The sequence below is a fragment of the Triticum aestivum genome, chromosome 1D (assembly GCF_018294505.1).
Source record: "Triticum aestivum cultivar Chinese Spring chromosome 1D, IWGSC CS RefSeq v2.1, whole genome shotgun sequence".
Classification (NCBI taxonomy): domain Eukaryota; kingdom Viridiplantae; phylum Streptophyta; class Magnoliopsida; order Poales; family Poaceae; genus Triticum; species Triticum aestivum.
This window is the reverse complement of record NC_057796.1, coordinates 304,857,566-304,869,663: the sequence shown is the minus strand read 5'-3', so window position 1 is coordinate 304,869,663 and position 12,098 is coordinate 304,857,566. Positions and strand designations below refer to the sequence as shown.

The following is a 12,098-nucleotide window of genomic DNA, read 5'->3' as shown; positions in this document are numbered from 1 at the left end:
GCGCTTAGTCCCTTCGTTCGAAAATTATTAGGGTTTTAGGTTTGTTCAAAATCAAATTTCATTAAGTTTTACCAAATTTATATAAAAATATATCAACATCTATAGTAAAAAATATTTCATTAGATTCATTATGAACTACATATTTATATTATATATATTTGATGGTGTGGATCTTAGTGGCTTTTTTGTAGACTTGGCCAAACCTGAAAAGCTTTGTCTTACGATAATCCTAGAATTTCAGTTACTCCCTCGTAGTGATAAAAACGTCTTACAAAAATTTGCAAAGGAAGTATTTTGGAGCAGAATGGACCACATAGTCAGCGGTCTTCATGGGTATAAGGAAATGAGATCTCTACATAGTATAGTATAATTCATGACACGTACGTACAAGTGGAAAGCCAAGATAGGCTTTTTCCCGGAAAAATGAAGAAGAAGCTAAGATAGTGCTTTTGTGAACACACGCAGTGCGGGCGACTTCACGGTGCATTAGAGATCAGGAAGACTCAACCGCAAAACAACGTTTGGTCCAGACCAGTGCTGCATCATGCTCGATGAAACACGTGCTGATATCCACATGGTCAATTCTCTCTGGCCTCCTTTTGCCTCCGTGTGTTCTTTCAGTCTTCACCTGAACAGTTGTGATGTGTACATCGTGGCTGCGAGAAAGGTTGCCAGGAAGGTTTTTTGAACAACCAAATTCACCTATAACATAGTAGAAAACACAAAAGCATTAAATAGCAATATATCTTTCAAGAACTAACGAAATTAATTAAATACAAAGGGAGCGATGAAGTGAGATATAATCAATCACCTTGCACCACACAGAATACAATCGCATCAGGGATCTTGTCTTTGTCAGCACAATCCAAGCACATCCTTTCAGCGTCCCAAACCCTGCACTCTGACAACTGCCATGAGAACTGCAAGAGGACAGGCTCCCCAAGCTCCATTTTTTTTTTTGAAAAGGGGGATTCTCCGGCCTCTGCATCAGAACGATGCATACGGCCCTCTTATTAAACAAATAAATATGTTCCAAACAAGTCTAAAGGTCTAAAAGTCTCCAAAAGACAATAAAAGGAGCTCACGCAGAGCTAGAAGAGCTAGAATACAAACTAGCCAAAAAGAGGACGCCACAACCGGCTGGCAAAGATTAGAGATAGATAAACTAATTGCCTATCCTATTACATTACCTGTTGGAAATATGCCCTAGAGGCAATAATAAATGGTTATTATTATATTTCTTTGTTCATGGTAATTGTCTATTATTCATGCTATAATTGTATTGTCCGGAAATCGTAATACATGTGCGAATACATAGACCACAACGTGTCCCTAGTAAGCCTCTAGTTGACTAGCTCGTTGATCAACAGATAGTCATGGTTTCCTGACTATGGACATTGGATGTCATTGATAACGGGATCACATCATTAGGAGAATGATGTGATGGACAAGACCCAATCCTAAGCATAGCATAAAAGATCGTGTAGTTTCGTTTGCTAGCTTTTCCAATGTCAAGTATCTTTTCCTTAGACCATGAGATCGTGCAACTCCCGGATACCGTAGGAGTGCTTTGGGTGTGCCAAACGTCACAACGTAACTGGGTGACTATAAAGGTGCACTACGGGTATCTCCGAAAGTGTCTGTTGGGTTGGCACGGATCGAGACTGGGATTTGTCACTCCGTGTGACGGAGAGGTATCTCTGGGCCCACTCGGTAATGCATCATCATAATGAGCTCAATGTGACTAAGGCGTTAGTCACGGGATCATGCATTGCGGTATGAGTAAAGAGACTTGCCGGTAACGAGATTGAACAAGGTATTGGGATACCGACGATCGAATCTCGGGCAAGTAACATACCGATTGACAAAGGGAATTGTATACGGGATTGATTCAATCCTCGACACCGTGGTTCATCCGATGAGATCATCGTGGAACATGTGGGAGCCAACATGGGTATCCAGATCCCGCTGTTGGTTATTGACCGGAGAGGCGTCTCGGTCATGTCTGCATGTCTCCCGAACCCGTAGGGTCTACACACTTAAGGTTCGGTGACGCTAGGGTTGTAGAGATATATGTATGCGGAAACCCGAAAGTTGTTCGGAGTCCCGGATGAGATCCCGGACGTCACGAGAGGTTCCGGAATGGTCCGGAGGTGAAGAATTATATATAGGAAGTCCAGTTTCGGCCACCGGGAAAGTTTCGGGGGTTACCGGTATTGTACCGGGACCACCGGAAGGGTCCCGGGGGTCCACCGGGTGGGGCCACCTATCCCGGAGGGCCCCGTGGGCTGAAAGTGGAAGGGAACCAGCCCTTAGTGGGCTGGGGCGCCCCCCCCCCCTTGGGCCTCCCCCCTGCGCCTAGGGTTGGGAACCCTGGGGGGGAGTTCCCCCTTGCCTTGGGGGGCAAGGCAACCCCTTCCCCCCTTGTGGCCGCCGCCCCCCCCCATGAGATCTTATCTCTAGGGCCGGCGCCCCCCAAGGGGCCTATATAAAGGGGGGGGGGAGGGAGGGCAGCAAGACACAGCCTTGGGCGCCTCCCTCCTCCCCTGCAACACCTCTCTCTCGCGCGCAGAAGCTCGGCGAAGCCCTGCCGGAGAACCGCTACATCCACCACCACGCCGTCGTGCTGTTGGATCTCCATCAACCTCTCCTTCCCCCTTGCTGGATCAAGAAGGAGGAGACGTCGCTGCACCGTACGTGTGTTGAACGTGGAGGTGCCGTCCGTTCGGCACTCGGTCATCGGTGATTTGGATCACGGCGAGTACGACTCCGTCATCCACGTTCATTGGAACGCTTCCGCTCGCGATCTACAAGGGTATGTAGATGCACTCCTTTCCCCTCGTTGCTAGTAGACTCCATAGATGCATCTTGGTGAGCGTAGGAAAATTTTAAAATTATGCTACGATTCCCAACATGACCGCCATCCAAACCGGTTGAAGATATCCCGAGCTACCATCTCCCAGCGTAACGAAATGCTCCCTGGCCTCCGTCGGAGTGAGTAGCGACCACGAACGGATCAACGCCGTGGCTCGGAAAAAAAATGAATGCATGTTGTCCTATTAAAAACCAAATCATTTCTGCAATTCCAGATTGCCCACAGCAAGGCGCACACTCCTACGCGAATATGTCTCGCTAAGTCGGGCTCTATCCCGTTAAGCCACGTCCCAAATAATGTGTTGACAGAACTCGGTGGAGTAATATTAAAAGCAATATGGACCGTTCGCCATGGAACTTTGGCTAGCGGGCAATCAAGAAAAAAGGTGTTTGATCGTCTCATCCCGATCACAGAAACTACACCTAGTAGGACCTGTCCAATTACGCTTTGTCAAGTTGTCCTTGGTTAAAATAACTTGTTTATGGAGAAACCACATAAACACTTTTATTTTCAAAGGGACTTTGACCGCCCAAACATGTTTGGATCTAGGAATGAAGCTCGAATTGATAACATCAATATACATTGATTTAACGGTAAATACTCCAGACCTAGTTAGCTTCCAGCGTAATTCATCGGGTTATTGAGAAAGCTGAACCTCCATCAGTCTACTAACTAGACGTAGCCATTCTTCCCAACGATTGCCCGCTAGCGTCCTTCTAAACTGAATATTAAGGGGGATAGATTGAAATACCGTTGCAACAAACACCTCGTGTCGTTGAATAATACGATATAAAGACGGGTATTGAATGGCTAAGGGTGTATCTCCGAGCCAAGTATCTTCACAGAATTGCGTACTAGCACCGTTACCAATAGTAAACTTTGTCCTATTAAACAGGGATTGTTTGACTTTCATAAGCCCTTTACAGAAAGGCGAGTCAGTCGGCCTTACTGTCACCTGAGACAAAGTTTTGGTCTGAAGATACTTGCTACGGAGGATTTGCGCCCAAGTGGCATCAGTCTCACTCGATAACTTCCACAGCCACTTACTGAGAAGGCATCTGTTCTTAACTTCAAGATTCTCAATACCAAGACCCCCTTGGTCTTTCGGTCTACAGATGATATCCCATTTAATTAGACGGTATTTTCTTTTTAGTTCATCACCCTGCCAAAAGAATCGCGATCGATAGAAGTCCAGTCTTTTCCTGACTCCAACTGGGACTTCGAAGAACGATAAGAGAAACATAGGCATACTCGTGAGTACTGAATTTATCAGAATTAATCGGTCTCCGTATGACATAAGCTTGCCCTTCCAGCAACTCAGTTTCTTCTCAAATCGGTCCTCAATGCAGTGCCATTCTCTATTTGTCAGCTTACGGTGGTGGATTGGTATACCTAAGTAAGTGAAAGGTAAAGCCCCCAACTCGCACCCATTATAAGCCTCTTGTTCATCATTGGCTCTATCAAAACAAAACAACTCGCTTTTGTGAAAGTTAATCTTTATGGAGCATGACTTGGCAAAAGCGAGAAATATGAAGCTGGTGTTATGCCTTTTTGAACAATTGACCGGGTTAAAGATGTGTGTGTGTGTGGGGTGGGGGGGGGCTCCCCAAGCTCCATACCATCGTCTTGCTGATCAACCAGCTCATACACGAGAATGCCCCCCATTGTGCATGTGTCGATGAAACCATCAACAAACACAGATCTCCCGTTCAACATTTGGGTTTGGCACGAAGCAGAAGCACGCCGCACAACGCTCCATCTCTCGGAACGCAGGTCGAACATAAGGAGCGAACCTGTGCCGGCCTCCGAAACCATGAAGGAATTGTCACCCAGGACCGCATATCCGGACAGGGCAACCTTCCTGTTCAAAGCAAGAGATTCATCTGCGCGGTGCCTGCAACACACCCATTTGGATCCATCGTGGTAGGAAACACCGAGAGTCTCGCTCAGCGCGACGATCCTGTTACCAACCTCAAGAACCATAGAGAAAGGGTCAGGAGCAGGAGTTTCCGTGCATGGAAACAACTTGGACTCCTCAGTTGGACCGTATGCATCTATGCCATCTTGTGTGTTAGAGACAGCATATACACCGGAGCTGCGGCTGCTGAAGATGAGGTGCCACGGGGGAGACCGATACCGAACAAGGTAATAATCATCAGTGTCGTAAGATAAGACCAGAGCATGCTTTTGCGTGAGTAGTTTATCATGAGATCCAACCCTTCCGTTCTCTATTTTGGCAACATACACAATTGTCTGCAAGTGAGCTTCGCAAATAATATATAGGTCCTTGTTGATCTGGACTGCTGGGTCCTCAGGAGGCTCCTCAAACTCGTAATGTCCCGGCTTTACAGATAGAAAATTGCTGCACAATATGTCATGTAGGACATTAATATGTTGCACAAAATGCTTAGAATAAAGCGAGTATAACTATATTTGAAGTATGTAAGCTTGGTTAAAATAAATGAGACTTTGGGAGATTGAAACCTGCAACAATCAAGCATCTTGGAGGATTCTATGACGGGAGAGCTGGTTGGATACTCCAGCATTGCAGGCGGCATGCCATTCTGGTCCTCATACTCCCTAGTTGACATGTGACAAGAAAGATCAGAAACAATTCGGAAGTTAGACGGCACATACTTTGGCCATGTTTGTGGGAAAAAAATCATTAATAACTACAATACTTACTAAATACAATATGAAAACATATTTATTATGTGCCTAATGATATGAATTTCATATAATTTGGTACCGTAGTTCTTGATAGTTTTTTTTTCCAAAAAATTGGGTACAAACTTTGCATTGTTTCACATCAGACAAATTTTATTTGCCTTCTTTTCAGAGCATGTACTAATAAGTACTCCCTCTGTAAACAAATATAAAAGCGTTTAGATCACTAAAATAGTTATCTAAACGCTCTTATATTTCTTTACGGAGGGAGTAACTAATACTAACGCACTATGCAAACAAACACAAAACAAATAATAATGCATCAACGAACTTACTGTAGGAAGCAGAATTCATGGGTCGGTTGTAGTCCAACAGAGAGCACATCCAAGAGGCGGCAGGTGGAATGCAGTATATCGATGCCTTTCTGCCGAGCGCTGGTTGGTCTAACTCTGAAGGTGGAGATGATGGCGTGCAGATGGTCACATGAGCACTGGAGGTCCACCCCGATCCAGACGGAGCACATGAGTCGACCGCCCAGGTGCGCGAGGAAACCATAGCCTTCATCGTAGAAAGGACAGTCAGAGTCGATAGTGGTAGGCGGCTCCAGCTTGAGCTTTCTTCGCTGATCCTCCTGGTCCTGGTAAATAGCGCAGCTTGTAGGCATAGACGCGATTGTCACGAGGAAGTAGACGGCGCCGCCATCATCTTTCTCATCATCTCCTTGTATGTACACACCAGGGCCCAGGATGGGAACGTAGGCCGTCTGTGTGTTCTCTGAGGTGGTGACCACGGTCCAGGTGCAATCGGAGCAATTGAAGGTTAAGAAGACGCCCTGAGCTGGTCGCAGCGACACCAAGATGGTGTCGTCGGGGAGAACGGCGCATCCCTGCAAGAAGTCGCCATTCCACAGTTTGGTCATTTGGCTCTTGTAGTGGAAGGGGAAGGTGTCCCCGGCCTGCTCCCACCGGTCAGCGTCCTTGCGGAAGCGTTGCATCCCGAGGACGCACTTGCCTACATACTCCAAGTAGACGTATGGAGCCCAGAGGTGGCCGGCGGCCGAGACGGGGCGGCAATGCATGCAAGTGTCCTGCGGCAGGCGAGGCAGCTCGGACATGGCGGTGGCTTCTTGGGCGAGCCGCAGCTGCTGGGCTCGTGGGGTCGCCGAGTACTTGCCGGGATCCAGATGCTCGGAGAAGAGGCATAGCGAGCGGCCGTCGGGGGTCAGCGCGGCGGTAGCGCTGGCGATGCCGCTGCAGCCCTTGGTGGTTTCGACGGTGCACAGGGTGTCGAGGGCATCGTCGCTCCGGCCGAGGATTCGACCGGATCGCGCGACGCGGAACCGGTGCAGGCCTAGGAGGCTGTCTTCGAAGATCATAGGGATGGATGCGGAGAGGAGGCCGACGAGCAGCGACCACGCGGGGCTGTCATCCGCGCCAGCCGGGATGCAGACGAAGTCCCTGCCGGGGACGACGCGCGGGATACGGGGAGAGCAGAGACGATGCCAGCAGCAGATGCATCGGTACAGGGTGCAGGCGCTGGCCGCCGCCTCCTCCTTCTCCGTGTCGCCCGTCGCCATCTTGCAGCTTCTCCCTTGGGATTCGATTTCTATAAATAAGCATAGCAATGGGCCGTTCGGGCCTAGCCTTTTCCACATACGGACTGCTTGGGCGTACCGGAATCTCCTCCAATCTCTACCTAATTTTCGAGGTAATAGCACCCCAGGTACCTTAACTTGCACCTCACGTGATGATTTAGTATCAAACTTGCAAAACTTGACTACACCATACCTCAACTTGCACCTCATGTGATGATTTAGTCCCAGGCCAATGAGAACTCGACAATTGGCAGCCACCGGTCAGCGCACGTACTTTTACACAAAACCCCCTGCCGTTTCCTTTAATCAACACGCACTTTTGCAGAAAACAATCCACCACCAAACACCCCGCGCGACGCGACAAGAAACTGCAGCAGAAGAAATGGTGGCGACCGGGAGGTGGTTGTTGGCGCTTCACTGCTCCTCTCGCTTCGTGCTAGCCAAAGCCCAAAGGTGCTTTCAGTGAGTGAGAGCATTCTAGAAGAGGCCGGGGGGTAGTTTGCTGCCGTCCACGTAAGCAAAATAACGTGTGTATGCACACATTTTTTCGAAGGGTGAGTGTGTATACTATACACACGTGTGACTAGTCACTCACGCAGATGTCCTGCGTTGGCCCCATGCACGCCACGTAGGAAGGAGCCGCCTGGTCATGTGACGGGTTTTATTGTTTAGCTAAACTGGGTGCGTCGAAATTAAGCTATAACCATACGGTGAGTTGTCAATTTGCATGTATGAGCACACAGCTGTGGTCCACTCTCACTCCGGTTGTACATGTTCACGTAGTAGAGTGCGGTGTGGTGCAAGTAAGCTAGCCAGGATGTTTAGCGGACAAATCTGCATCGGCGTACGTACATCCAAAATCTGCTCCGATGATCGACTCTTGTTCCTTTGGATCTGGCGAAAAGGCCCGAAAGATGCAGGCTGTCACGCACGTTGCCGGTGAGGATTTGGGTGTGCACACATAGCCAGAGCCACGTACCAACGCAATGGACAGCGCCGACCGCATAACTCAACCAGGATAGATGCTTATCTTGTTAATGACATGAGCAACAAACGTGCTAAAAAAAGAAAATCTAAAATATAGCTCCGACCAACACCCAAATATTTTAATTGTAGCAACAACAACAAAACGTCATCTGCCTCAGGACGGTACTTCTATATCGAGTATTTAAAAAAAATGACCACATTTCATGCAACCGTACCTACAAACTACCACTTTACAAATTTGTGCCGAAAACTATCATTTTTCTACTAATATTTGACTAAAAACTACCATGTCTGGTAAGTGCCCGATTCGGCTCGTCTAAACCCCTTTCTGACAGGTTGGGCCCACTCGTAAGCGTTGATGTGGCACAGTAGCCAACTCCGTTAGATTGACTGTTATGTTGACCACTATGACATGTAGGGCCCACATGTCAATCTCAATAATTTTCTCAGTTTTTTCAAACTTTTTTTTATAAATTTAGTCATTGACTTTAAATCTAAACCAATTAGTAACTTACACTGATCTGACCACATGGACCATTTGACAGTGACCCATCCAACAGTAAACTAGTAATTAATAACCACATGGAGGCGCGACCATTGCTGAGCTCCAGATCGAGTTCGGGCGCGACGGCGGCCATGGCTAGCTCCTCCAACCGCGCCTCCCCGCTGCCCTTAGGACACGGCCGCCTCACCAGGAACCTCTCCACTGCTCCCTCTCTCTGTCTCCCGTCGTTCTCTCCCTCCCTCCCCTAACCTCTCTCTCTCTCTCCTTCGTCACGCCGCCGCTCCTGCTCGACGCCGGAGCATCTCCGCTGCTTGATCTGCATTCCCCAACCTCTGGTACCCCGCCTCCTCGCCGGATCCAGCCAAAATCTCCGCCCCCGCCGCCCCCCTTACCCGCGCCGCTGCCTCCGCTTGACCGGGAGGAGACGTCGAGCATCGCCGCCCCATGGGTCGTCGGCGACAACCAACAGCCTACCCCGCGAGAGCTGAGCCATGGGAGGTTGAGGAAGCGGATCCGGGCGCGGCGAGGCTCTCCTCTCCACGACGGCGGCGCGGCATGGCTGCGGAGCTCCTGCTCCAAAGAGAGAAGACGAGGGATATGGAGAGGAGGTCGGGGCGTCGTGCGCTGACCTGCTCCGGTTGATCTCCGCCGTCCCTCTTGCCGTCATTCGCCTCTGGTTGATTAAAGGAAACGGCAGGGGGTTTTGTGTAAAAGTACGTGCGCTGACCGGTCCAGCCACCTGGCTGCCAATTGTCGAGTTCTCATTGGCCTGGGACTAAATCATCACATGAGGTGCAAGTTGAGGTATGGTGGAGTCAAGTTTTGCAAGTTTGGTACTAAATCATCACATGAGGTGCAAGTTAGGGTACCTGGGGTGCTATTACCTCCTAATTTTCGGTAGGAGGGGGGTATCATTTTTTATTTGTTTCTCCAGGATGAGTGTTGCATGGCTGCCGAATGCCCAACAATTTTACACCAACATCCTGTTTGGTAAACACTTAGGCAGGGGAATGGGAGTTTGCACAAGGGTGTTTATGAAGGGATTAGTCATGGGAAGTAAATTTTTACTCCCATTCCCTTGTTTGGTATATGATGGGAATTAGCGTGGGATAAAACTCTGCTCACGAATTAACAGGGTACCCCCTGGGAAGAAATAGGTGGGAATTGGCTTCCTCAACTCTCATTCCCCTTCCTACTTAAACTCCCATTCCCTCTAATCAAACAGTGGACTTTTAATCTCCTCACCCCTCAACTCCCATTCCCCATCTCGAATTCCCTCGAACCAAACACGCTGCAAAGGAAAGATAAGTCGAGGCAGAAGCCGGCTGATTGGGAGCTATAGTTCAATACTGCACCACGGGAGGTAAACTGTCAAATACCGTATGAATTGTCAAATTCATTTTGTACCCGTTGGAACGCATGGGCTCTTTTGCTAGTAACAATAAAGTACGGAGGGTTTCTGGTCGCCCGTCACCCTTTTTTGCAAAAAAAAAGTCCTTGCAGTTTGTTCAAATCAACCCGCAGTCCATCTTTAAGTCATTATCGAACCGTTTTTTTATTTTCTCAGAAACCCCCTGACGTTTCAGGTAATCAACCCGCCGTTCATATTTAAGTCATACGAATCTTTTTTGTGTTTTCATAGAAAACCCCCTGACTTTTCGGTTAATCAATCCACATTTTATCTAAAACAAAATTATCAATATCTTTTAAACCGAAACTTTGATTTTAACATGTTATATATGAAATTTGATTAGAAAAATTGTAGAATCTAAATATGCTGCTACTTTTAGCTTTTGGTACTGAAATTGTTCGTCCGTCGGAAAACTAAAACTACGTGTGTGTGTGCTGCGGTCGTCCAGCGTCGCTCGCAGCCCGATCATCCTACGATGTGGGCCAATGAAGGTACGATATGGCCCAACGAAGAACGGCCCAGTGCAGTCCAGGGGAGGGAAAAAATAATTGCCGGTTTCCTGATTCAAACTTGCGACCTCATAGAATAAAACTAATGTTGTGACCAACTGAGCTACCCAACGTTATTATGTTACATAAGGAAAGCTTGATTCGTCTATTAGTCCCATATCGCTCGCTTACGTGCAATCCTATTAACTTATATAGGCCTTTTAATTTTCTGGATATCAAGGAGCTGTCTCATGAATCAATAAGAAAGGAAATAAACTGCCGTATGAAGGAAGCAATATTGAATTCCTAAAGGGAGGAAGAAGGTTGTGATAGAGTAAATATTATAAGGAAGGAAAATGTGAGGAGGGGAGCAGAATCGAACGAATAAGTAATTTTACCGGAGCCGGGATGTACCGGTGTGTGTCAGGGAAGAGAAGGGTGAGTGGCTGTGTGCATATACTATTCTCTCTCTTCAAAATGAAGACTAGTATTTTATTTCATTGTGATAGTTAGAATAGTTCATAACTTTTGAAATAATTATTCGTCTTTGAAACTTTTTATAGATTTGAATTGCTCGCGCCAGGAACTTTAAAATAGGACCAATACTGGATATATTTCAACTAATTTTATTTAACTGATTTCAAGAAAACATATTTCACTCAACGAAAAGAAACATATTTCACTCATTTCACTAGTTTTAGAAAACGCACTACACTCATTTACAAAAGATAGATTTCCCTCATTTTAGAAAACACATTACACTCAATTAAATAGGATACATTTCACTCATTTCAGAAAACACGTTACACTCACTCAATTGAAATACATATTTCATTTGTTTCCAGAAACCGATTTCACTTGTTACAAAAGATATATTTCACTTGTTTCGCTAGTTTAAAACACATTACACTCATTTGCAAATGATAGATTTCACTCATTTCAATGAATAAAGTTTACCAATGCCAAACAAATTATTGCACTAATTTGAAAATACAGATTCACTCATTTACAGAATGATTTCACTCTTTTGAAATACTAAGGGGCTGTTTGGATTGTGACTATCTTTGCCATATATTGCCACATGAATTTTGCCACACTTGCCACATTTGCCTTAGGTGAGTTGTTCAAATTGTTAGCCACACTTTGGCTTGCCTAAGAGAATCTTGCCACACTTTTTGTGTCTATGACATGTGGGGTTCACTGCTCATAAAAAAATCCTTGCCTTAGGTGTGGCTAGAACCAAACACCTACGTAACTTGGTCAAACTTGCCTAAGGTTAGGTGTGGCAAAGTGTGGCAAGGTGTGGCTGGGAACCAAACAACCCCTAAGTTTCAGTCTTTTGTAAAATATGATAGTGAAATATGTTTTTGAAAGGATTTAAATCTTCTTTTTGAAGTATTGAAAACAGTTCTTTAATAGTTGAAATAACCGGTTCACTCATTGTGAAATAAGAAATTGAAATTGGAATAACTGAAATGAGATTGCAAAAATATATATTTATGCCACTCTTTTGAAAATACTAAGTTCAGTGCCATTTTTTAAATATGCTAGTGTATTTTTTACTGGATTGA

The 12,098-nt window shown here is 46.4% G+C and overlaps 1 protein-coding gene across 1 annotated transcript; it reads right to left on the bottom strand.

Annotated features, from left to right (window-relative positions):
• Window positions 1-493: 493 nt before the first annotated feature.
• LOC123159069 (uncharacterized) lies at window positions 494-7,118 on the bottom strand. The gene is made up of 4 exons (XM_044576870.1): window positions 5,878-7,118; window positions 5,360-5,455; window positions 4,669-5,237; window positions 494-702 (listed from the first exon to the last, which is right to left on the bottom strand). Exons 1-4 carry the CDS (start codon window positions 7,116-7,118, stop codon window positions 494-496), a joined length of 2,115 nt encoding a protein of 704 aa, XP_044432805.1.
• Between the last annotated feature and the right edge of the window lie 4,980 nt (window positions 7,119-12,098).

What these genes read in the sequence shown, in the direction of transcription:
- LOC123159069 (XM_044576870.1), bottom strand. Translation starts at nt 7,118, where the DNA reads ATGGCGACGGGCGACACGGAGAAGGAGGAGGCGGCGGCCAGCGCCTGC. An exon ending in CATGAATTCTGCTTCCTACA is followed by an intron (nt 5,456 to 5,877) that starts GTAAGTTCGTTG and finishes CATGTCAACTAG; the next exon opens with GGAGTATGAGGACCAGAATG. An exon ending in AAGATGCTTGATTGTTGCAG is followed by an intron (nt 5,238 to 5,359) that starts GTTTCAATCTCC and finishes CATATTGTGCAG; the next exon opens with CAATTTTCTATCTGTAAAGC.